The 26267-nt window shown below is 42.7% G+C and overlaps 1 protein-coding gene across 3 annotated transcripts in view; it reads left to right on the top strand.

Moving 5' to 3' along the window:
- CES5A (carboxylesterase 5A) overlaps nt 1–19839 on the top strand; it is a 126815-nt gene extending 106976 nt beyond the window's left edge. Inside the window, exons 9-14 of one of the 3 annotated variants that reach the window (XM_030924974.1) lie at nt 6–146; nt 3262–3330; nt 6703–6850; nt 16199–16348; nt 19166–19238; nt 19318–19839. In XM_030924974.1, the coding sequence (XP_030780834.1) occupies nt 6–146; nt 3262–3330; nt 6703–6850; nt 16199–16348; nt 19166–19238; nt 19318–19564 (828 nt within the window). In that variant the 3' untranslated portion in view covers nt 19565–19839. The remainder of the gene's footprint in view (nt 1–5; nt 147–3261; nt 3331–6702; nt 6851–16198; nt 16349–19165; nt 19239–19317) is intronic. The other 2 variants (XM_030924975.1, XM_030924976.1) reach the window with 2 other exon arrangements.
- Nucleotides 19840–26267: the final 6428 nt, after the last annotated feature.

Below are 26267 nucleotides of genomic sequence, written 5' to 3'. Positions count from 1 at the left end.
TACAGAAAGCAAAGTCTTTCACTCGAGTGGTTGATGGTGCTTTCTTTCCTAATGAGCCTCTAGATCTATTGTCTCAGAAAGCATTTAAAGCAATTCCTTCCATCATCGGAGTCAATAACCATGAGTGTGGCTTCCTGCTGCCTATGGTAAGGATTCTGGCTGTCCGTGCTGCCACTCTCTCAAACCATGATGTAGCTCTTGGCTTCAACAGTTGGGCATTTCCACAGATGACAGCAAGTGTTGTAAATGCTGAAGTCCACTAGCCAAGCACACAGTGATCACCGTTCCTCTCTCTGAAAGAGGGCAAGTGAGGACCGGGCCAGTCACAACAAGTGTCTGCCTTCCTCCTCATGTGATGAGGTTTAGGGTGGAAGAAACAACTATATAAAAAGGAAAGAGGGGATGGGCCCATTTCATCTTTGTTCAAACAATATTTTAAATGATCATTTCCAAAAAATGCAGTTACCACTTCAGAGCTGACATTCAGATAGGTTTGAAAAACTTTAGTCCTTTAAACTGTTTATGTCCAGCCTTGGTTCTGGCATTTTGACATCCGAGAATGCTAATGTTGTATAAGTTGCAAAATTGTTAAATCATTTTATTTATTCAACAAGTATGTACTGAGCATTTATTAGAGGCTTATAAAAACTGAGCATAGGAGCTTTCTGGGAGCTTACACTCTCATGAGAAGAGATAGATGAGACACGAGGTTGAGAAGATGATTTCAGAGAGTGATAGATGCTATGAAGGACACAAGTGGGGAGAGAATGTATCTTTAGGGAGGTTAACAGTTGGTCAGGAAAGGCTCTTCTAGTGAGAGATTGTTGAGCTGAGGCCCAGGTGCTAGGAAAGATCCATGACTTTTTTGATTCCGTGACTTAGCAAGACTCTATTCATTGGAAATAAACTTTTCATCTGTGGAAGAGTGGAGAGTTTAAATTCCTAATACTGTTGAAGTTCATTTATATAGATTGACCTCCTCATTTTAAGCTGGAGAAAATAGAGTTAAAAAATAAAGAGGTTCATCAGATTACAAAGCCAGTTGATGGCTGTCTAGAACCAGAGTCCCGAGTTCATTGAGTTGTGAAAGCATGTTCTGCCATTATTAATTTGATCTCCAGGGCAATGTTTTGAAGTAGGACTAGGAATTTTTGTCCTCACGTTGCAGACGAGGCCACTGAATCACAGTTCATGGCTTAAGTAAGGCCTTTCAGTGATTTCTGGGTGTGTGTTAGAAAGAGGAAGGCAGGTGCTAGTGATGACAACCACCACTGTAACTACTGTAACCAGTTCCCCAGTGCCTTCCAGTACCAAGCACAGGCCATCCAAGCAACAACTTGAAAACAGGCATGATTTTCCCTATTTTAAAGAAACTGAGGATCAGAGCAGCTAAAGTGTCTTTCCAACATCTCCCGGCTAGTAAGGAGACAGTGGTGTATAATTTTTATGCATTTAGGCTCTGCCTTTTAAACTAAATTAAATTTAATTTTTGAGTCAGAGTCTTCCTCTGTTGCTGAGGCTGGAGTGCAGTGGTGTGATCTTGACTCACTGCAACTTCCACCTCCTGGGTTCAAGTGATTCTCCTGCCTCAGCCTACTGAGTAGCTAGATTACAGGCACCTACCACCATGCCCAGCTAATTTTTTTTTTTTTTTTTGTATTTTCAGTGGAGACAGGGTTTCACCATGTTGGCCAGGTTGGTTTCCAACTCCTGACCTCAAGTGATCCACCTGTTTCGGCCTCCCAAAGTCCTGAGATTACAGTCATGGGGTGGTGCCCAGCCTAGGCTCTGCCTTTAAATGCTGAGTTCTCTGCTTACCTGCTGTGTGATATTAGGGGAGTTGCCCACCCTCTCTGAGCTTCCCCTACTTCATCTGTGAAATAGGGCTAATCTTAGCCCCTGCATCACAGGTATACATCAAACAACCTGGCATACTGTCAGTGCTCACTAAATGCTAGATATTGGAGTTATTCAAGTAACAGAATTTGCAGAGCTCAAAAACCTGTGTGGGTGCTGAAATTCCATGTGAATTTGCCTTTAAACCCATTGCTAGCTGTTAGAGACCACAAGAAATTCCTGAGAAACAAATCCCAGCTCCTTAATGTTCAGAGAAGGTTTTTGTAGTTAAAATATGCTTGTGGGTAATTTAAATAACTCTGAGGGTTCCCTGAGATTCCAGGAGACAGGTATGGCCCTAGTATTCATTTAAGTATCCGCCATAGTGATTCATTACCCCAAGATTTTCAGCAGAAAACATACCAAGAAAATTCATTTGCCACGTGGATAGTGTTTCTGACGCCTCACGTTTTAAAGCTATAATTTTGCCAGAAAATGGTAATTTAACAAATAATCACATGAAGTGCTTACTACGTACCAAGTACCATTGTAAGAGCTTTACAATTATCAACTCGCTCAGTTCTCATCACCACCCTCGCAGGAGATACTTGTTGCAAACTCCACCTTACAGATCAGGAGCCTGAGGCAGAAAGAGTTGAGTCCCTTGCCAAATTTTCAGCTGGTGAGGGCAGTGCAGGGAGCCTGTGTTTTCAGCCACCAGCCTCACCACCACTGCCTGACCTCCCACTGTGGCTTCTCAGAGGCCCCACCCACAAAGGTCTTGAGAAGGAGAACAACAAACATCAGTTTGGAAATTTTCTGGCTTCTCTTTGAACTTGATGCCAAAGCCAAGTTGGGACCTCTTAGGCAGTCAGGGCTGCCATAATAAAATACCATAGACTGGGAGGCTTAAACCACAGACATTCATGTTCTCACAGTTCTAGGGGCTGCAAGTCCAAGATTAAGGTGCTGATATCGCTTTGTGTGTCTAAACTTCCTTTTCTCATAAGGACATCAGCCAGATTGGATTAGGGCCCACTCTAACAGCTGCATTTTAACATAATCACCCCTTTAAAAGTACTATCTCCAAATAGTCGCATTCTGAAGTACAGGGGGTTAAGGCTTCAATGTGTGAATTTTGAGGGGGCCACAGTTTAGCCCATAATGGGAGCCTTCCCATAAGGTGACCACTCAGGCCCCACAAGGCTGCAGGTGGAATGACAGGGAACAGCTGCCTTTTATCAAAAGTGAGAAGAAATTAACTATCTGACCAGGACACTGAGGCCACTTCCACATGTGGTTGCCTGGGCTTCAGGGCTCCTTATCCAGCTTCCCCTGTGAAAGTCGGCTGCCCATGCCCTCAGGGAGATGGGTTTGCCTTCTGATGATCGGATGGCTTACAGAGTGCACTGCTTCTCTCCACAGAAGGAGGCTCCTGAGATCCTCAGTGGCTCCAACAAGTCCCTTGCCCTCCATCTGATACAAAACATCCTGGTGAGTAACTCGGGAGGCTGCAGCACTCCAGAGACACATGCACTTAACAGATAGCCCTGGGTCACACTCAGCGGGAGAGGCCAGGGGCACAGACACTCCTCACTCACTCAGTCATTCAATAGACCTTTACTAAGCACAGGTGTGTTAGTCCACTCTTGCACTGCTATTGAGAAATACCTGAGACTGGATAATTTATAAAGAAAAGAGGCTTTATTAGCTTATGGTGCTGCAGGCTGTGCAGGAAGCATGATGCTGGCGTTTGCTCAGCTTCTCGGGAGGCCTCAGGAAACTTACAATCTTGGTGGAAGGCGAAGGGGAAGAAGGCACGTCTTACATGGTTAGAGCAGGAGGAAGGAGAGAGGGATGAGGTGCCACACACTTTTAAATAACCAAATCTTGTGAGAACTGTATCATGAGAATAGCACCAAAGGAATGGTGCTAACCATTCATGAGAAACTGCCCCTACGATCCAATCATCTCCCATCAGGCCCCGTCTCCAAAATTAGGGATTACAATTCAACATGGGATATGGTGGGGGACACAGGTCCAAACTATATCAATAGGCCCATAAACCCAATCCACAATCCCCGACCTGGAAGAGCTCCAAAAACCCAGAGGCTTTTTGTAACCCACCCAGGAGCAGAACCGGACCTCAACTGATTTGTGGCTATCAGTCATTTTCGTTCCCACACATTTATTCATGTTATTTATCCCACTATTCAGATATTTCTCTGTGGATGCATTAATGTGGGTTTTGGGGTGTTGCCCCCACCCTGAGCCTGTGTCATAACACACAGCATGGGTGATGCATTATCTACCTATAGTCTGAAAAGCTCTGAATGCTGAAACACACACAGGACTAGGGACCTGTATTCACCACACACCTGCCAGGCATCAGGCCAGGCTCTGGCAAGACCAGTCATTTACTCATTCATTCACTCATTTATTGTTCTATCACTCATTCATCGTTCACTGCACAAACTTAGCAGTATCTGGTCTTACTCTAGACACTAGGATATAGAGATGGATTGTTTTCCTTCCTTTCTTTTCTCCTTTTTCCATCTTCCTCTTTTTCCATAAACATTTATTCAGTGTGGACTCAGTGCCAATATTCATTTTGTTCACTTGTCCATGGAACACATGTTTAGTGAGAGTCCACATGCCCCTGCACTTCCCTGGGCACTGGGGTGCAATATGGGGTGGACGGAGATGACAAGACACTTCAATACAGTACACACGAAGCACAGCAATGTCCAAGGCCCTGTGGTGCACACAGAAGGGGACAGGCAGCTGTCTTGGGGAGAAGGATTTGGAGGATTAATGGAGCTTGTCTGGTGATGGAATGGGTGGGTGGATAAACTGGGAAGAACCAAGAGTACCAGCTGGGAGCAAAGGGTGTGAAGAGATCAGCTGAGGGTTGGCTGCAGCAGGAGAGAATGCTTTCAGCTGTTATAAGCTATGTAATGAGCATACACTTCGTCCTAAAGACTGAGAACAGAAGGAAGAAGGACATGATTTGATTTCTATTTTAGGAAAAGCCCTCTGAAACTGGGCATGGTGGCTCACACCTGTAATCCCAACACTTTGGGAAGCCAAGGCAGGAGGATTGTTTGAGCCCAGAAGTTCAAGAATAGCCTGGGCTACACAGGGAGACCTTGTCTCTACAAAAAGTAAAAAAGATTAGGCAGGCCTGGTGGTATGCATTTGTGGTGCCAGCTACTTGGGAGGCCAAGCAGGAGGATTGTTGAGCCTGGGAGTTTGAGGCTGCAGGATCTCGCCACTGTACTCTAGTCTGGGCAACAGAGTGAGAGACTGTCTCAAAAAGAAAAAAAAAGAAGAAGAAGAAAAACAGAAAGAAACACTACAGGCAGAGATCCCTCAGGCCCCCCTGGTAGAGAGGGATGTTTGACGAGTTGCAGCTGTCTGATGATGAATTGGGACTAAGGTTTGAGAGATATTGATGTTATAAATCACACAGTGGAATTCTCAGGTGGACTGGAGATGGCCTCATGGAGAAGATGCTCATTGATCTGATCTTTAGGGGAGGGGAACAACTGAGCAGAAGGACATTTCAAGTAGAGTAGGAAGTAGGTTGTGTGGGAAAGTGCAAGAGGAATGGAAGGGCATGTGTTTCTCCTAGGCACGGTAGCATGCTAGGGGCTGCTTTTTAAACAGTAAGTAGTTCTCTGACGCAGAAGGCATAGCCTTACCCCAGAACCCTAGGACTTTGCACTCTGACTGTCCTATGGGGACTCACCTGAGAATCTACACAGCATCTATACCCACCTTGGACACCTCCAGCACCATGGGGTCTGCTGGTTATATGGCCAAAGAGGCCAGGCCGTTACGCCATAGACTGGACCTACTGCGGAGGCCTCCCTTGCTCTGGCCTGATTAAAAACCACCAGCCTCCTGAGGACCCCATAAACGAGTCTGAGCAGCATTATCCAATGTGGTGTACACTGCCTCACCTCCAAATTCCAAAGACACCCATCAAGGGCTGTGCTGCTGTCTTAGTGGTAGGGGTTTGAGCTGCAACACCTTTCCAGCATTTCCTAGAGCACCAGATCCCTGAATCTTCATGGAATTTACCATGCACTCTTTGCCATTAGTCCCTGGGGGAAGTTGAGAGGGAGAAGCCTGGGAGGCAGGCTGTTGCCAGGTCAGAGAAGCATCGAATGTCCTATTAAGGCACTCAGCAATGGGGCCTGGGGGAACCAACAGGACTGAATACCTGCTCTGGGCCAAGCAGCATACTTTTCTCTTCACATCTCATATAACCCTCTACATCCCTACAGATGAGGAAACTGAGGCTCCAAGAGACCAACTAGCTTAGGTAAGATAATAGCTAAGGGCTGGAGGCAGTGCTGGTACCAGGAGCAGGGCTGATTTCATGGATGTTCTCCCTGTGTAGTCACAGAGGACCCTGTTGCTCAGAAGGGTCCTACCTTTGGTTTAATGCTCTGTTGTCACCATCTGGAAATTCTTAATGATTTTTTGAACAAGGAGCTTATGTTTTTACTTTTCACTGAGCTCCACAGATGATGCAGCCAGTTCTGCCCAAGAGTGACTCATTCTGAGACACGAGAGAGAGCGGCCTGTGGTCAGGAGCATGGGATTTGGATGCAAATAGACTTGTGAAAGAATCATGGTTCTTCCAGTTGGGGCCAACCACTTCACCTCTCTGAGCCTCAGTTTCTTAATCTGTGAAACGGGGCTAGTTTTGATACTTGCATCATAGGGTTGCTGTGTGGATTAAATGAAGCAATGTGGGTAAAGCATTCAGAATCATACCTGCACAGGTGAGTGTTTAACGTGTTGGCCACTGTGGTTGATCTGGATCTCCTATGACTACAGTTTTTTTTTTAACAGCACATCCCGCCTCAGTATTTGCACCTTGTGGCTAATGAATACTTCCATGACAAGCACTCCCTGACTGAAATCCGAGACAGTCTTCTGGACTTGCTTGGAGATGTGTTCTTTGTGGTCCCTGCGCTGATCACAGCTCGATATCACCGAGGTGAGTCTCTGAGAACCCCGCTCCAGGACCACAGCCCAGCGAGGCTGGTGGCCACAGAGATCCATGTTGTCTACTGACCGGCTGCCTCCTCTGCCTCTGTTCCCTCACAGAGAGGGTGTCTGTGTCTGGATGGGAACGTGCCATGGGGACCTGTGTCATTCACCTGCCTTTCAGAGTTTGGGAATGTTGATCAGTTGTTTCTGTTTCTTCCCCTTCTTCAGGACCATGTAGAAAATTCTCATCTCCCTATAATTTTCTGGGCGCTGTCCCCTGGGATTTTTTCTTTCTAGAAATGTCTTCCCCAACATCTTAGCCATACATAGTAATGGAACAAACATTTTAGCTATAAGGAGTAATGGAACTCCTAAAGTAATAGACTTTAATTCAACTATTTTAAAGGCAGACAAATACTCCACCCCGTAACATTAGATTCCACATTCTTCTCAAGTGCACATGCAACATCCTCCAGAATCAACCACATGTTAGGCCATCAAGCAAATCCCAATAAATGTAAAAGGATGGAAATCATGCAGCGTATCTTCTTCAACCACAAGGGATGAAATTAGAAATCAATAACAAAAAGAAATCTGGAAAATTCACAAATACTTATAAGTGAACTGGCATACTCTTTTTTACATTTTAAAAATTGTAGTTAAAAATGTTTAATAAAAAATTTCCCATTTTAACCATTTTAAGTGTATAGTTCAATGGTATTAAGTACATTCATATTGTTGTACAACCATCACCGCTATACATCTTCAGAACGTTTTTATCATCCCAAACTGAAAATCAGTACCTATTAAACATAACTCCCCACTCCTCCTTCCCCCAGACCCCAATAACCACCATTCTACTTTCTGTCTCTATGACTGACGTTTTAGTTACCTTAGTGACTTTAGTTACTCAATGTAAATGGAATCATTCAATATTTGTCCTTTTGTTTGGCTTATTTCACATAGCATAAGGTCTCAGGATTCCTATATGCTGTACTATACATCAGAATTTCCTCCTTTTATAAGGCTGAATAATGTTCCATTGTATGTATATATCACATTTTGTTTATCCATTTATTCATTAATGGACATTTGCATTGTTTCCACCTTTCAGCTATTGTGCAATGAACAATTGGCTATTGGCTACAATTGGCTATTGACTATAATGCTGCAGTTAACACAGTTGTAGAAATATCTGTTCAAGTCCCTGTTTTCAGTTATCTGGGGTATATGCCAGTGGTAGAATTGCTGGATCATATGTAATTCTAAGTTTAATTTTTTGAAGAACTGTCATGGTGTTTTCCACTGTGTCTGAACCATTTTACATTCCTACCAGCAATGCACAAGGGTTGCAATTTCTCGACATCTTGACCAACATTTGTTATTTTCTGTTGCTGTTTTTTAAGTAATGACTATTCTAATGGGTTTGCAGTAGTATCTCATTATGGTTTTCATTTGCATTTTCCCAGTTATTAGAGATGTTGAGCATCTTTTCATGTGTTTATTGGACGTTTGTATATATGTTTTTGGAGAAATGTCTGTTTAAGACCCTTGCCCACTTTTAAATTGAGTTGTTTTTTGTTGTTGAGTTTTAAGAGCTCCTTACTCTTAAATATATATATATATATGTGCGTGTGTGTGTGTGTATATATATATATATATATATAGTAGAAATCAATCCCTTATGACATATATGACTTGCAAATATTTTCTCCCATTCTGTGGGTTGCCTTCTTACTCTGTTGATAATGCACCAAATTTGCACAGTAGTTTTTAATTTTTTTTTTTATTATACTTTAAGTTCTAGGGTACATGTGCATAACGTGCAGGTTTGTTACATATGTATACTTATGCCATGTTGGTGTGCTACACCCATCAACTCGTCAGCACCCATCAACTCATCATTTATATCATGTATAACTCCCCAGTGCAATCCCTCCCTCCTCCCCCCTCCCCATGATAGGCCCCAGTGTGTGATGTTCCCCTTCCTGAGTCCAAGTGATCTCATTGTTCAGTTCCCACCTATGAGTGAGAACATGTGGTGTTTGGTTTTCTCTTCTTGTGATAGTTTGCTAAGAATGATGGTTTCCAGCTGCATCCATGTCCCTACAAAGGACGCAAACTCATCCTTTTTTATGGCTGCATAGTATTCCATGGTGTATATGTGCCACATTTTCTTAATCCAGTCTGTCACGGATGGACATTTGGGTTGATTCCAAGTCTTTGCTCTTGTGAATAGTGCCGCAATAAACATACGTGTGCATGTGTCTTTGTAGTAGAATAATTTATAATCCTTTGGGTATATACCCAGTAGTGGGATGGCTGGGTCATATGGTACATCTAGTTCTAGATCCTTGAGGAATTGCCATACTGTTTTCCATAATGGTTGAACTAGTTTACAATCCCACCAACAGTGTAAAAGTGTTCCTATTTCTCCACATCCTCTCCAACACCTGTTGTTTCCTGACTTCTTAATGATTGCCATTCTAACTGGTGTGAGATGGTATCTCATTGTGGTTTTGATTTGCATTTCTCTGATGGCGAGTGATGATGAGCATTTTTTCATGTGTCTGTTGGCTGTATGAATGTCTTCTTTTGAGAAATGTCTGTTCATATCCTTTCCCCACTTTTTGATGGGGTTGTTTGTTTTTTTCTTGTATATTTGTTTGAGTTCTTTGTAGATTCTGGATATTAGCCCTTTGTCAGATGAGTAGGTTGCAAAAATGTTCTCTCATTCTGTAGGTTGCCTGTTCACTCTGATGGTAGTTTCTTTTGCTGTGCAGAAGCTCTTTAGTTTAATTAGATCCCATTTCTCAATTTTGGCTTTTGCTGCTGTTGCTTTTGGTGTTTTAGACATGAAGTCCTTGCCCATGCCTATGTCCTGAATGATACTACCTAGATTTTCTTCTAAGGTTTTTATGGTATTAGGTCTAACATTTAAGTCTCTAATCCATCTTGAATTAATCTTCGTATAAGGGGTAAGAAAAGGATCCAGTTTCAGCTTTCTACTTATGGCTAGCCAATTTTCCCAGCACCATTTATTAAATAGGGAATCCTTTCCCCATTTCTTGTTTCTCTCAGGTTTGTCAAAGATCAGATGGCTGTAGATGTGTGGTATTATTTCTGAGGACTCTGTTCTGTTCCATTGGTCTATATCTCTGTTTTGGTACCAGTACCATGCTGTTTTGGTTACTGTAGCCTTGTAGTACAGTTTGAAGTCAGGTAGCGTGACGCCTCCAGCTTTGTCCTTTTGACTTAGGATTGTCTTGGCAATGCGGGCTCTTTTTTGGTTCCATATGAACTTTAAAGCAGTTTTTTCCAATTCTGTGAAGAAAGTCATTGGTAGCTTGATGGGGATGGCATTGAATCTATAAATAACCTTGGGCAGTATGGCCATTTTCACGATATTGATTCTTCCTATCCATGAGCATGGTATGTTCTTCCATTTGTTTGTGTCCTCTTTTATTTCACTGAGCAGTGGTTTGTAGTTCTCCTTGAAGAGGTCCTTTACATCCCTTGTAAGCTGGATTCCTAGGTATTTTATTCTCTTTGAAGCAATTGTGAATGGAAGTTCATTCCTGATTTGGCTCTCTGCTTGTCTGTTACTGGTGTATAAGAATGCTTGTGATTTTTGCACATTGATTTTGTATCCTGAGACTTTGCTGAAGTTGCTTATCAGCTTAAGGAGATTTTGGGCTGAGACAATGGGGTTTTCTAAATATACAATCATGTCATCTGCAAACAGGGACAATTTGACTTCTTCTTTTCCTAACTTGATACCCTTGATTTCTTTCTCTTGCCTGATTGCCCTAGCCAGAACTTCCAACACTATGTTGAATAGGAGTGGTGAGAGAGGGCATCCCTGTCTTGTGCCAGTTTTCAAAGGGAATTTTTCCAGTTTTTGCCCATTCAGAATGATATTAGCTGTGGGTTTGTCATAAATAGCTCTTATTATTTTGAGGTACGTTCCATCAATACCGAATTTATTGAGCGTTTTTAGCATGAAGGGCTGTTGAATTTTGTCAAAAGCCTTTTCTGCATCTATTGAGATAATCATGTGGTTCTTGTCTTTGGTTCTGTTTATATGCTGGATTACATTTATTGATTTGCGAATGTTGAACCAGCCTTGCATCCCAGGGATGAAGCCCACTTGATCATGGTGGATAAGCTTTTTGATGTGCTGCTGAATCTGGTTTGCCAGTATTTTATTGAGAATTTTTGCATCGATGTTCATCAGGGATATTGGTCTAAAATTCTCTTTTTTTTGTTGTGTCTCTGTCAGGCTTTGGTATCAGGATGATGTTGGCCTCATAAAATGAGTTAGGGAGGATTCCCTCTTTTTCTATTGATTGGAATAGTTTCAGAAGGAATGGTACCAGCTCCTCCTTGTATCTCTGGTAGAATTCAGCTGTGAATCCATCTGGTCCTGGACTTTTTTTGGTGGGTAGGCTATTAATTGTTGCCTCAATTTCAGAGCCTGCTATTGGTCTATTCAGGAATTCAACTTCTTCCTGGTTTAGTCTTGGGAGAGTGTAAGTGTCCAGGAAATTATCCATTTCTTCTAGATGTTCTAGTTGATTTGCGTAGAGGCGTTTATAGTATTCTCTGATGGTTGTTTGTATTTCTGTGGGGTCAGTGGTGATATCCCCTTTATCATTTTTTATTGCATCTATTTGATTCCTCTCTCTTTTCTTCTTTATTAGTCTTGCTAGCGGTCTGTCAATTTTGTTGATCTTTTCAAAAAACCAACTCCTGGATTCATTGATTTTTTGGAGGGATTTTTGTGTCTCTATCTCCTTCAGTTCTGCTCTGATCTTAGTTATTTCTTGCCTTCTGCTAGCTTTTGAATGTGTTTGCTCTTGCCTCTCCAGTTCTTTTAATTGTGATGTTAGAGTGTCAATTTTAGATCTTTCCTGCTTTCTCTTGTGGGCATTTAGTGCTATAAATTTCCCTCTACACACTGCTTTAAATGTGTCCCAGAGATTCTGGTATGTTGTATCTTTGTTCTCATTGGTTTCAAAGAACATCTTTATTTCTGCTTTCATTTCGTTATGTACCCAGTAGTCATTCAGGAGCAGGTTGTTCAGTTTCCATGTAGTTGAGTGGTTTTGATTGAGTTTCTTAGTCCTGAGTTCTAGTTTGATTGCACTGTGGTCTGAGAGACAGTTTGTTATAATTTCTGTTCTTTTACATTTGCTGAGGAGTGCTTTACTTCCAATTATGTGGTCAATTTTGGAATAAGTGCGATGTGGTGCTGAGAAGAATGTATATTCTGTTGATTTGGGGTGGAGAATTCTATAGATGTCTATTAGGTCCGCTTGGTGCAGAGATGAGTTCAATTCCTGGATATCCTTGTTAACTTTCTGTTTCGTTGATCTGTCTAATGTTGACAGTGGAGTGTTGAAGTCTCCCATTATTGTTGTATGGGAGTCTAAGTCTCTTTGTAAGTCTCTAAGGACTTGCTTTATGAATCTGGGTGCTCCTGTATTGGGTGCATATATATTTAGGATAGTTAGCTCTTCCTGTTGAATTGATCCCTTTACCATTATGTAATGGCCTTCTTTGTCTCTTTTGATCTTTGATGGTTTAAAGTCTGTTTTATCAGAGACTAGGATTGCAAACCCTGCTTTTTTTTGGTTCCCCGTTTGCTTGGTAGATCTTCCTCCATCCCTTTATTTTGAGCCTATGTATGTCTCTGCATGTGAGATGGGTCTCCTGAATACAGCAGACTGATGGGTCTTGACTCTTTATCCAGTTTGCCAGTCTGTGTCTTTTAATTGGAGCATTTAGTCCATTAACATTTAAGGTTAATATTGTTATGTGTGAACTTGATCCTGTCATTATGATATTAACTGGTTATTTTGCTCATTAGTTGATGCAGTTTCTTCCTAGCCTCGATGGTCTTTACATTTTGGCATGTTTTTGCAATGGCTGGTACCGGTTGTTCCTTTCCATGTTTAGGGCTTCCTTCAGGGTCTCTTGTAAGGCAGGCCTGGTGGTGACAAAATCTCTAAGCATTTGCTTATCTGTAAAGGATTTTATTTCTCCTTCACTTATGAAACTTAGTTTGGCTGGATATGAAATTCTGGGTTTAAAATTCTTTTCTTTAAGAACGTTGAATATTGGCCCCCACTCTCTTCTGGCTTGTAGAGTTTCTGCCGAGAGATCTGCTGTTAGTCTGATGGGCTTCCCTTTGTGGGTAACCCGACCTTTCTCTCTGGCTGCCCTTAAGATTTTTTCCATTTCAACTTTGGTGAATCTGGCAATTATGTGTCTTGGAGTTGCTCTTCTGGAGGAGTATCTTTGTGGTGTTCTCTGTATTTCCTGAATTTGAATGTTGGCCTGCCCTACTAGGTTGGGGAAGTTCTCTTGGATGATATCCTGAAGAGTGTTTTCCAACTTGGTTCCATTTTCCCCCTCACTTTCAGGCACCCCAATCAGACGTAGATTTGGTCTTTCTACATAATCCCATACTTCTTGCAGGCTTTGTTCATTTCTTTTTCTTCTTTTTTCTTTTGGTTTCTCTTCTCGCTTCATTTCATTCATTTGATCCTCAATCGCTGATACTCTTTCTTCCAGTTGATTGAGTCGGTTACTGAAGCTTGTGCATTCGTCATGTATTTCTCGTGTCATGGTTTTCATCTCTGTCATTTCGTTTATGACCTTCTCTGCATTAATTAGTCTAGCTGTCAATTCTTCCACTCTTTTTTCAAGATTTTTAGTTTCTTTGCGCTGGGTACGTAATTCCTCCTTTAGCTCTGAGAAGTTTGATGGACTGAAGCCTTCTTCTCTCATCTCGTCAAAGTCATTCTCTGACCAGCTTCGATCTGTTGCTGGCGATGGGCTGCGCTCCTTTGCAGGGGGAGATGCGCTCTTATTTTTTGAATTTCCAGCTTTTCTGCCCTGCTTTTTCCCCATCTTTGTGGTTTTATCTGTCTCTGGTCTTTGATGATGGTGACGTACTGATGGGGTTTTGGTATAGGTGTCCTTCCTGTTTGATAGTTTTCCTTCTGACAGTCAGGACCCTCAGCTATAGGTCTGTTGGAGATTGCTTGAGGTCCACTCCAGACCCTGTTTGCCTGGGTATCAGCAGCAGAGGTTGCCGAAGATAGAATATTGCTGAACAGCGAGTGTACCTGTCTGATTCTTCCTTTGGAAGTTTCCTCTCAGGGGTGTACTCCACCCTGTGAGGTGTGGGGTGTCAGACTGCCCCTAGTGGGGGATGTCTCCCAGCTAGGCTACTCAGGGGTCAGGGAACCACCTGAGCAGGCAGTCTGTCCGTTCTCAGATCTCAACCTCCGCGTTGGGAGATCCACGGCTCTCCCAAAAGCTGTCAGACAGAGTCGTTCACGTCTGCACTGGCCCCCGCTGCTTCCCCTGTTGGTCTTCAGCTGTGCGCTGTCCCCAGAGGTGGAGACTACAGAGACAGGCAGGCTTCCTTGAGCTGCTGTGAGCTCCACCCAGTTCGAGCTTCCCAGTGGCTTTGTTTACCTACTTAAGCCTCAGCAATGGCGGGCGCCCCTCCCCCAGCCTCACTGCTGCCTTGCGGATAGATCGCCGCAGACTGCTGTGTTAGCAGTGAGGGAGGCTCCGTGGTCATGGGACCCTCCTGGCCAGGTGTGGGATATATTCTCCTGGTGTGCCTGTTTGCTTAAAGTGCAGTATTGGGGTGGGAGTTACCCGATTTTCCAGGTGTTGTGTGTCTCAGTTCCCCTGGCTAGGAAAACGGATTCCCTTCCCCCTTGCGCTTCCAGGTGAGGCAATGCCTCTCCCTGCTTCAGCTCTCGCTGGTCAGGCTGCAGCAGCTGACCAGCACCGATTGTCCGGCACTCCCTAGTGAGATGACCCCAGTACCTCAGTTGAAAATGCAGAAATCACCGGTCTTCTGTGTCGCTCGCGCTGGGAGTTGGAGACTGGAGCTGTTCCTATTCGGCCATCTTGCTCCGCCCCCAGTTTTTAATTTTGATGTGATATAATTCATCCACTTTTATTGTTGATTGTGCTTTTGGTGTCATATCTAAGAATCCACCGTGAAATTCAAGGGTGTGGAAATTAACCACTATATTTTCGTATAAAGGTTTACAGTTTTAGTTTTAACTTTAGGTCTTTGATCCATTTTGAGTTAGTTTTTCTATATAGTATGAGGGAAGAATCTACCTCTATTCTTTTGCATGTGTTATATATTAGGGTGGCTATAATTTTTTTAAAAAAGAAAAGGAATAAGAACAAGTGTGAAGGATATAGAGAAACCAAAACTCTCATACACTGCTGTTGGAAACATAAAACAGTGCAGCCCCTGTGGAAAAATGTTGTGGTTGTTGCTCAAAAAGTTAAACATAGTTTCCATATAACCTAGCAAATCCAGTCCTAGGGGTATACTCAAGATAACTGAAAACTGATATTCAAACAAAAATTGTATGTGAATGTTCATAGCACCCTTGTTCATTATAGGCCAAAATGGTAACAACCCAAGTGTTCATCAACTGATGAATCAATAAACAAAATTCAGTATATACTTACAATGGACTATCAGTTTGCCATAAAAAGAAATGAAATACGAATGCATGCTACAATACAGATGAGCCTTGTAAACATTATGCTAAGTGAAAGAAATTAGGCACGAAGGGCCACATGTTGTATGATCCCAGTTATACGAAATGTTCAGATTAGGCAAATCCATAGAGACAGAAAGTAGAATTGTGTTTTCCAGAGGCTGAGAAGTGGGGCTCATGGGGAGTGACTGCTAAATGGGTCTGAGGTTTCTGTTTGGGGTGATGAAAATGTTCTGGACCTAAATAGTGGTGATAGTTGCACAACATCCTAAATGTACTAAAAACCACTGAATTATATATTTTCAAATAGTTAAAGTGGCAGATTTCACTTATGTACATTTTGCCTTAAAAATATTGTTAAGAAAATGAGAAGGCAGACCACAGACTGGGAGAAAATACTCATAATACAATTATTTGACAAAATCATCATATCCAGAATAGAAGAACCCTTACAGTTCAGTAATGAAAAGAAAGTACTTTTCAAGAATGGGTAAAAGACTTGAACTTTGAGAGAAAGTCCCAATGAGGTAGATCTTGGTTGAATATGGAGGACGTTTTTTGAGAAGCAGAACTACTGCCTTCTCAGACGTGAGCTCTTCCTCGCCAGGGATATAAGCACTGCTGTAACAGGAAATTCCAGCCTCAGATGAGGAAGGAGGAAGTGAGGCTGGCTTAGGTAGCCTCTTGTCTCTGAGCTGTCTCACCCTTTGGTCTATACATCCAAGACTAGATATATGGGGACACAGAGCCAGCTCCCTGCTCCACGCTGCATGCATGCCTGACCTTCCCTGACCTTTGTTCAGATGCTGGAGCACCTGTCTACTTCTATGAGTTTCGGCACCGGCCCCAGTGCTTTGAAGACACGAAGCCAGCTTTCGTCAAAGCTGACCACGCTGATGAAGTCCGCTTTGTGTTCGGTGGTGCCTTCCTGAAGGGTGACATTGTTATGTTCGGTAAGGGACTGGCCACTCCCCACAGTTCACATGAAGCCCCTTGCTTACCCCACCACTATGCAAGAGCCCGGAGGACTTCGGGGTTGGCATTTAATCACCTCTGTGGTTTACAGGCAGACACAACCTTTCTCTGGAAAATGCCCTTACTTCCATTTTTAGAAGCCAGGATGAAAAAGCACCGTGACAGTTGCTTGATGAGGGCTTCTCTTTGTACTGAAACATACAGATGTGGCCACTTCGGAGCACTCAAGCAATCTAAATAATTTTAAAAATATATGTATTAGAACCATTTTCTTCCTTTTCTTTGGCCGTGGGTCTTACCCTCCCTCCCCTTCCCAGAAATCCCATGAGGCCATAATCTGAGGCTTTAAGAGGCAAGGACCATGTTTTTCATAATTTCAGCTCCCAGTGGTCTGCACCCAGATGAGCTCATGTAAAGGCTTGTGAACTGTTACTTGTGATGTTAGCTCATTTATTCTTAAATTTATGACATATTTGGTGCCTAAAATAAACCAATCAGATGAGGTTATCGATAGAAAAAATTTTCAGGGAAAATTACACGCAGGAGCTATCACTAAACTGTTTAGTTAGAAACATTACACAATGCAGGCTCTTAACTTATTCACACTGGCCTCTTGACAAAGAGGACAGAACATTCCATATAGAGTGTGTTTGTGCACTGTGGTTTATTCATTATTTCAGTGTTTCATCCTCATCTTACAACACAGATAATAAAGAACTTCCTCCTAGGTTGTCATAAGGACTAAATCAAATAAGCCCCATAAAGTAAGAGTGAATAGCTAATAAATGTCACTGTTATTCCTCAGCAACCATTCCTGAGCCCGTACTATGTAATGGCACAGGGACTCCCTAAACTGGAAAAAGTGAACAACATATGTATCAAAAGGTGAAATTCCTTGATGTCTAAAGACCTCCTAAAATTCATAAGAAAAGAATAACCTAATTGAAAACTGGGTAACAGATACAAACAGACAGTTCGTGGAAAAGAAAACACAAGTGCCTTCTAAACATATGAACATCCGCTCAACCTTCCTCTTAACAAGAAAACTGCAGACCATCCTTAGCAAGGAATTATTCTTCATCAATCAAGGTTGAAAAAAACCAAAACACTTAAAATAATGTATTCTAGCAGGTGTGAGAAAGAATTTTATACATCGATACATTAATAGAGAAATCTATCAACATTTAAATGCATGTAAGGCCGGGCGTGGTGGCTCACACCTGTAATCCCAGCACTTTGGGAGTCTGAGGCGGGAGGATTGCTTGAGTCCAGGAGTTCCAGAACATTTTGGGCAACATAGTAAGACCCACATTTTTTCTCTACAAAAAAAATAATAATAATAACAAACACAATTAGCCAGGCATGGTGGCACACACCTGTAGTCCCAGCTACTCAGGAGGCTGAGGTGGGAGGATCACTTGAGCCCAAGAGTTTGAGGTTACAGTGAGCTGTGATCATGGCCCTGAACTCTAGTCTGGGCAACAGCATGAGACTCCTGTCTCAAAAATTGTTTTTATTTTTATAAAATAAAAAAATGCATGTAGTCTTAGCCAGGTGTGGTGGCTCATGCCTGTAATGCCATCACTTTGGGAGGCTGAGGCAGGAAGAATTGCTTGAGCCCAGGAGTTGGAAGCTGCAGTGAGCTATGATGGTGCCACTGCACTCCAGCCTGGGTGACAGAGTGTGACTCCATCTTTATAAAAATAAATAACGTAGATTAAAACGCATGTAGTTTTTAGCCTGTCAATTCTACTTCTAGAGTTTTTGTGTAAGTATACTTCCACATGTGCAAAATATATATGCACACTAAAATACTGCTTTTACCAGCAAAAGATCGGAAACATGACACATACATTATATATTTATATATAATTGCATATAAATATGTATTTATCTATTACATGTTCATAGAACAACAAATGGCAGTTTGATAAGTGACAAGTCCTGTATATGAGATCAATTTTAATAAAAAGAGCAACATGTAGAATATGTGTTGAGTCTCCTGCCAGATGTGTAGAAAGGCGTCTGTTTACACCCTGGAACCTGCAGAGCCTGTCTTTGGGAAGGTGCCTCTGAGGCTCGTCACTGGGTGTCTGCAGGGAAGAGATGAAAGGGAAACATTTTCATTGGATATTAGATGCTCTTTCTGCATTTTAGATGTTCTACTTTTTAAATAAAGAAATACAAAAATTAATTGTAAAAATGTGTGTGGGAGGACAGAGGCAAAGGAAGAGAGAGAAAGAAAAGAGAGGAAAGAGAAAGAGAAGCAAGAGAGAGGGAAGACAGGGAGAGAAGGAACAGAGAGAGAGGGAAGAAAGACAGAAGGGAGAGAGAGAGGGAGAGAGGAGGAAGAGAGAGAGAAGAGAGAGAGAGAGGAGAGAGAGGGAGAGAGAGAAGAAAAAGAGGGAAGAGAGATGGAAGACAGAGATGGGGAGAGAGAAGGAAGAGAGGATGGAGAGAAGGAAGAGAGAGAGGGGAAAACAGAGACAGAAAGAGGGAGCAAGCTGGTCTGTGTCCCCAGGGAACCTGTAGCATCATGGTACTGGCTGCAGGAACATGGGGTGGACAGGGAAGATGTGTGTTCAGCTTCCACCATTCGGAAGCCACAATTCCTTGGGCAGGTGCCCATTGCTCTGAGCTTTAGTATCTGCATGTGTAAAATGGGTACCTTGACTTGGTAGGCTTGTAAGGTTCCAGTGGGAGGAGGGGTGTGAAAGGGATTCATCAAATACAAGGCACCCCAGGCTTTCCGAGCTTCACCAAGAGCAGCAGCATTTTGTGATTATCTCCTTCAGAAGGAGCCACGGAGGAGGAGAAGTTGCTGAGCCGGAAGATGATGAAATACTGGGCTACCTTTGCTCGAACCGGGTAAGTAAACCTCCCGGTGTCTCCTGTGCCTGGGGTGTGAGGAGGAAAATGTCACCCCTGTTTCTGTTCTCCTTTCCAGGAATCCCAATGGGGACGACCTGCCTCTGTGGCCAGCCTATAATCTGACTGAGCAGTACCTGCAGCTGGACTTGAACATGAGCCTTGGACAGAGACTCAAAGAACCGCGGGTGGAGTTTTGGACCAGCACCATCCCCCGATCCTGCCTGCTTCCGACATGCTCCAGTCCTCTTTCCTTCTTAATTTTCCTTTCTCTCCTCCAGCCTTTCTTTTTCTCTTTTGTTCCTTGGGAAGCTATCTTTCTGTGATTTTGGTTTCTCTTCTCCTCCTACAATTTTTCCCCGCAATCATTAGCTTTTTTCCAAGTTCAGCTGCTTTCTATGGGGATCTTTGCAGAACAAGCTGCTTTCGCTGATATTTTACAGACTTAGGAATGATCCTTACGGAATTCTTTTCAACATCAAAAAGTGCAATTTGTCTTGGAAGGCAACACGATTTCTTCAATAAATTTGGAAGAGGACTGACCTATTAGTTGTCATAATAATGATTTTATAACTCATATGAAATAAAATCAGAATGTAAATATGGATAAGGGGGCAGAATTTAAATCTGTGCTGATAATGCTCCCCCTGTCCCCAGCACCCACTTTCTATCAGAGAAGGTGTCTGTGTATGTTACCCAAAATGTGAGTCCACCACCCCAACCCATAGGGGCTTCAGCCACAAGCCAAGTATGGATGTCTTGGACATCACGGGTTTGAGCTGGGTCTCTTCTCTGGCTCAGAGAGACGTGTGGGTGACGGGGTATCCTCAGCCATGGAAAGCTGACGTCATCCAAAATAAAAAACCTAGAAGCCAAATTCTAGGCATCAAGGGTCAGATCAGCACTGCCAAGAAGAAATGAAGCTTCTGTGATGGGGTCGAGATGAATCTATCATTCAATAAATCCACACTGGCTGGGTGTAGTGGCTCATGGCTATAATCCCAACACTTTGGGAGGATGAGGTGGGTGCATCACTTAAGGTCAGGAGTTCAAGACCAGCTTGGCCAACATGGTGAAACCCCATCTCTACTAAATAATACAAACATTAGCTAGGCATGGTGGTGTGTGCCTATAGTCCCAGCTACTTGGAAGGCTAAGGTGGGAGAATCACTTGAACCTGGGAGGTAGAAGTTGTAATGAGCCTAGGCCACACCACTGCATTCCAGACAGGGTAGACAGAGCAAGAATCCTTCATAAAAAAAAAAAAAGATAATAATAATAAAAAAATAAAAAATAAATCTACACTGAGCATCTGATACATACCAGGCATATCCTCACCGGGGATACAGCAGTGAAGAAAACCTGGCTACTACCCAAGAGTGAGCAAACAGACATTAAGCAAACTTTCACGCAAGTGGATATCTCATACTGTAAATTTGATAGGTGTCACTAGGAGAATAAGGTGTTTTCAAGAAAGTGTAACAGAGGCAACCTAAGTTAGATTAACGTCTTCGGAGGCTCTCCCTGGAGAAATAGCATTTACATTAAGAAAGGACAAATCAAAATTAGTCACAGGGTAGGGAGAGTGTTAAATACCGTCATTCAAAGGGTACACTCTTACTTTGTACAGCCACATAATCCATATTATATCCATATAATTCACCATGGTCATTATTTTTTCTTCGCAATTGCTTCAAGATTACATAAGATGCATAGAATAGGAGGGTTTCTGAGATGCCAGCAACTCGTCTGGGTGAGAGATCTCCAACTCAGAGCCTGAATCTGACCCCCTGAAGTGTTTTGTTTGGCCCACACAATGTTAAATATGTTTTGGAATTTGTGGCCAGCAAATTTTAAATTAGGGAAATTTCACATTAAATCCCATATTTCCAGCTTCTTCAGGAAACAACAATAACAAGAAAACCCAGAAGATACTATTACAGAGCTGCATTCGCACATGATAACCAGCACTTCTGGCGGGCCATACAACACCTTTTATGCAAATTACAAGGTGCCCCTTCCTCAAAACCTTCTACAGTCATCTTCAGAAACTGCCATGGATAAATATCTGCATCTATGATGCAAATGACACCTTCTGTAAAGTGTTATCCTTCTGCAGTGCACTCCCTGTGCAACCGTCCTCAGGAAAGACAGAGTAATCTCCAGGAACTGAGTGGTGGCTGCCCTCTTTACAGAGGCATAAGTTCTCCACTTTCCCCAGTCTGCACCATTCCACTTTGTGCTGTGCCTGGTCCATTTTATTCACCGATATTATCCAACCTCTGAAGGTGTTAAAGTTTGGACCCTTGACCTCTCATTTCATAGTGAACCTCAGAGAGGTGAAAGGATTCACCCAAGATCACTCAGCAAGTATGCAGTGTCAGCAAGTTAGCAGTAAGTCAAAACTAGGCCTTAAGGTTCTTGTCACTTCAGAGCAGGACTCTTACTGCCACGCAGCTACCTCTCTCACCAGATGGTCCAAGGCATTCTCTGGATTAGGTGGTTGTGGGAGGGGTGGATCAGAGATGCTCTGGGCCACTTTATGGCTGTAGGCCACATGAAAGCAAGCTGGAAACTGAATTGCCTCTGCAGCTGCAGAAGACTAATTTCTATATTGATATTTGGAAAAACTAACAGCTAGAAAACACCACTCAACTCATTTTTAAAAATATGATCATATTAAATGACATTACACACATCATTTATATATTGCTTGCAGTGCCAGCATCCTCAAATACGGTTCTAATTTTGGTAAATATCTTGCTAGGGGGAGCACATTACTAAGTTATCCAGATGTAGGCCCCTCTTTCCTTCTCTTTCTGTCCACATGCAATCAGATGCTTTGTGGAATTAAAGTTGACATTTATTTAAGTGGAACTTGGTGTCTTTTTTTCCCCCTTTAATTTAGAGTTTTCTATCTGGGGTGTAAGTAAAAGAATCACTTGGAGGGCTTTTCCAAAATACCGATGGCCAGGTTACTAGCCAGTCAATTGGAAGCAAAATCTCCTTGGATGGAACCTAGAAGTCGTTTTCTGTTTTCTGCAATTTTAATGAACACCGCTGACTAAGAACCACCAGGTCTTAAGAGTGTGGCATATGTATTCTTCAAGTTCCTAGAGGCTCTCCAAAACAAACAAACAGAAAAATCAGCTGTATCTTCTGCCTGGTGTTGATGTGTCACAGTCTCTTTAGCCATTAGTTTAATCCTGTATATTTATGGTTATAATTTGATGAGCAATGTTGGGAATGACTTCTTTTTTTTTTTTTTTTTGAGATAGAGTCTCACTCTGTCACCCAGGCTGGAGTGTAGTGGCACAATCTCCACTCACTGCAACCTCCACCCCAGTACTTCTATTTTCAAATATTATTTAAGGCATCCAGATTTGCATAAGATGCACTAGGTCAATGGCCATGGCATTTATAAATCAATGTTCTTAAGTTCTACAAATTCATTTTCCTAAAGCGCCAAATCACATCCTACTCACCAGCATGATGGGTACACATCATTTTCATAATCGCTTCTAATTTTCCACCATTTAAAAAAAAAAGTTTAATCACTTTCTTATTGTAAAATAAACAATTTACTTTTCCAGGACCCACTGCCTCTCCCCTCCCTTTTTTGTTTTTTTAAACAATCTTGAACCCTATCCATTAAATTAAATCAAAGCAAAAGCAGGGACAAACATTAGTCTTCACCTGTGATTTTCCTGATGTCCAGTAGAGGGCAGCATTATCACAAAGGAAAGACACCGCTCTCTATTCTGAGGTTCCTGAGATGCTGGTAGTGTGACATCGCAGAAGTTACCCCTACAACAAAATCATGCAAAATAGTTAAATTATATACAAACCTATACAATATAGTGTTATCCATTCCCTCTGTAACATTTGCAAAGAGGAAAAGGTACAATCCACTCCCTGAAAAGTCTGACTGAAAAGACTAAACTCACTAGCAGAACAGAGGTTGGGGCCAGCAGTGTTTCCCTTTTCCACTTCTTGGATTTTCCCATTAAGTCTCCAGGGGCCTACCTCAGAGGGGCATAAGGGATTTCCTCTCCTTGGATGAACTCAGTCCAGATTCCCCCTGGGCAGAGCTGCAGGGGAGGGTGGGAAGCGGGCTCAGGCCCTGCACCTGGGTAGCTGCCCCACCTGGTGCTGCCCCAGGTAACGCATCTACAAGACTAGCTTCCCTTCCCCCAGCAGGGAAAGATCCCACTCAGTCCTGTCCCGTGTGATCTGCTAAAAGTTTCTATCAAGAGTGTGCCTTATTATTCCCCAGGACGGGAAGGGCTGGGGAGAGAAAATCCTACCTTGCCACTTGATTGTGTCAAGATACAAGGGAATTCATTGCAAAGAGCTCGCTGTGCTCCATGAATGGGGTGGAACTCAAGTCTGAAATTACAGGATGGGTAGGAAGGGGGATGGCCAGCCACAGCATGGTGGAAGTGTAACCCTGAGCAGTGGTGGCAAGGGGGCCAGCCCACGGGCAGCAGGGCTGGTGTTGGCAAGGTTGTTGGAGCTCTCCGTGAGTGCCTGGAGGACAGCTTTTCTACCTTGACCTGTAGGAAACAGACTTCTATCTTTGTAGGAAGACAATGCCATAAAACGTCTGTCTATCTATTTATCTATCTATCATCTATTTACCTACCTACCTATTATCTATCAATTATCTATGATCTATCTATTATCTATCTAACCTATTTATTTCGTTAATTACATTTATTTATGAAATTGTATTTCAAGTTCTATTTACCTCCTGAACTCTTCATGTGAGAGACCAGAACTCTGACTGATACCATCAGTATTTTTAGGAGGATTGGTACACTTTGATTCTTATTCATTACTATATAATTCCTCCATTAGTTTACCTGCATGCAACAATTGAGTTACAGAAGCACATTTCTGAAAATCAGTTATTCAATGGGAATAATGGACTGTCGATGGTCAATTAGTACTATGAAGGCCGGGACAAACTTGTCCACCATCATGAGAGCTTGTTTGGTGGCCAGGCATTGACTTCATCAAGAGTCATCATTACTGCAGCCATTACTTGAGCTTTGGGAAACTTCTTCCTTTTGACACTCAGATCTCTGGGCAGAAATCACCTTATGTTGACATCTGGCAAGGACCTTCCGATATTCTGTTGTAATTAGGTGGTCAGAGTTCCTGGGGTGAGCCCAGTTCTAGGACTGGCAGAGGCAGACAGTCTTCAGGAAACTTTGGCCTTGGGGTGGAGCTCAAAGGGGAGAGGTGCACTCCCCACGGGCATAAGTAGGGGATACCTATACCCCAACTTTCACAGGTATCCAATACCACTAAACCCAGAGAGTCTTTCTGTCTCTATTCTGATGGCATAGGTGCACGGTGGTGTCTTTCTCTCCATGAGTTAACGTCTCCTTTTTCTGTTCTAAAACTAGTTCTCATCATTCTATTGGCCTTCCAGTGTCCAAAATGCTGTCATCTCTTCTTTTGCAGTTTGCCTATGTGGGTTTGTAGCTTTAAAAACTTTATTTCACTGTTTTTTTTTGGATGATTGGAGGAGGGAAATAAAAAAATTTGGATCCCTCTTCCTTCACAGGAAGTGGTGAACAATTTTTCCTTTACACAAACATTTAAAAACAACTTTTCTACCTTTTTGACAGCTACATTGCATCCCATAGTATAATACTCAATAAAGTATTTAACCATCTACTATTGTTAGCCATTCGAATGATTTCCTATTTTATACTGTTGTCAACTGCACTGAGGTGACCATCTGATACGTATATCTTTGGGCCCATTCAGAATTATTCCTAGAGAATAGTGCTTTAAAATAAAGGTTTTATCATTATTTAGGTATGGCAGGGCCGACAGATCAGATGTCAGCCATTGAAAAAGCAATTTGGGCTGTGCGTGGTGGCTCACGCGTGTAATCCCAGCAATTTGGGAGGCCAAGGTGGATGGATTACTTGAGTTCAGGGGTTCGAGACCAGCCTGAACAACATGGTGAAACCTCATCTCTACTAAAAATACAAAAAACAGTTTAGCTGGGTATGGTGGTGGGTGTCTATGATCCCAGCTGCTAGGGAGGCTGCGGAAGGAGAATCGCTTGAACCTGGGAGATGGAGGTTGCTGTGAGCCGAGATTGTGCTATCGCACTCCAGCCTGGGCAACAGAGCGAGACTCCATCAGAAAGAGAGAAAGAGAGAAAGAGAGAGAAAGAAAGAAAGAAAGAAAGAAAGAAAGAAAGAAAGAAAGAAAGAAAGAAAGAAAGAAAGAAAGAAAGAAAGAAAGAAAGAAAGAAAGAAAGAAAGAAAGAAAGAAAGAAAGAAAGAAAGAAAGAGAAAAAGAGTAGTTTGTTACTCACATATTACTCACAGATCCCAAGACAAGACAAGAGGGCACTCCATGCTATGGGAGCTGGAGGCTGCACAGACAACGCTGGAGTCCGTCAGAAGGTGGTGGTGATGGGCATGTGGCAATAGGTGTTCCTGTGGTTTCCATGGGAAAGAAGAGGTGAGGCAGGGTGAGCACGTTTAGGATTGGTTAGTTTGAACATTTTCAGTGGGCTCTGCAGCATCGGGGCTCTTCCATCTCGTACCTAGCCCTGGGGTGATGAGGGTGCGAGGCTATTAGTCCAGAGTGGGAGAGCCCCATAAAGGAGGTGGTTGGGGATGTGGGCTCTGGATCAGTGAGTTTGCATATGAAAGGCACACTAAGAGACAAGTGGCTTATATCTCTAGGAATTGGCTAACTCTGGGAGGAGCAGTCTCTTGAGGAGTAAGCCCTGGATGTCAAAGTATCAGAATGGAGAAAATAAAGAACACGGTTAATAAAAAATAGCTAGGACAAATGGGATGCCTTTTTGAAATGTTAGGATAGACTTTCCTAAATTGCCCCCAAGAAAACTTGAACTAATTGATCTCTCACATCAGTGGTGAAAGTTCCTGGTTTTCTATATTCTTGCCACTAAAGAAGAGTGGTAAAAATCCTTGCAAAGTCAGTAAGTGCCATTTGGGCATCCGGTTTGAATTTGCATGTCTTGGTGTGTGT

Source organism: Rhinopithecus roxellana, chromosome 20 (assembly GCF_007565055.1).
Source record: "Rhinopithecus roxellana isolate Shanxi Qingling chromosome 20, ASM756505v1, whole genome shotgun sequence".
NCBI classification, from domain to species: Eukaryota; Metazoa; Chordata; class Mammalia; order Primates; family Cercopithecidae; genus Rhinopithecus; species Rhinopithecus roxellana.
The sequence above is the reverse complement of the archived record's forward strand: the minus strand, read 5'-3'. Positions and strand labels throughout refer to the sequence as shown.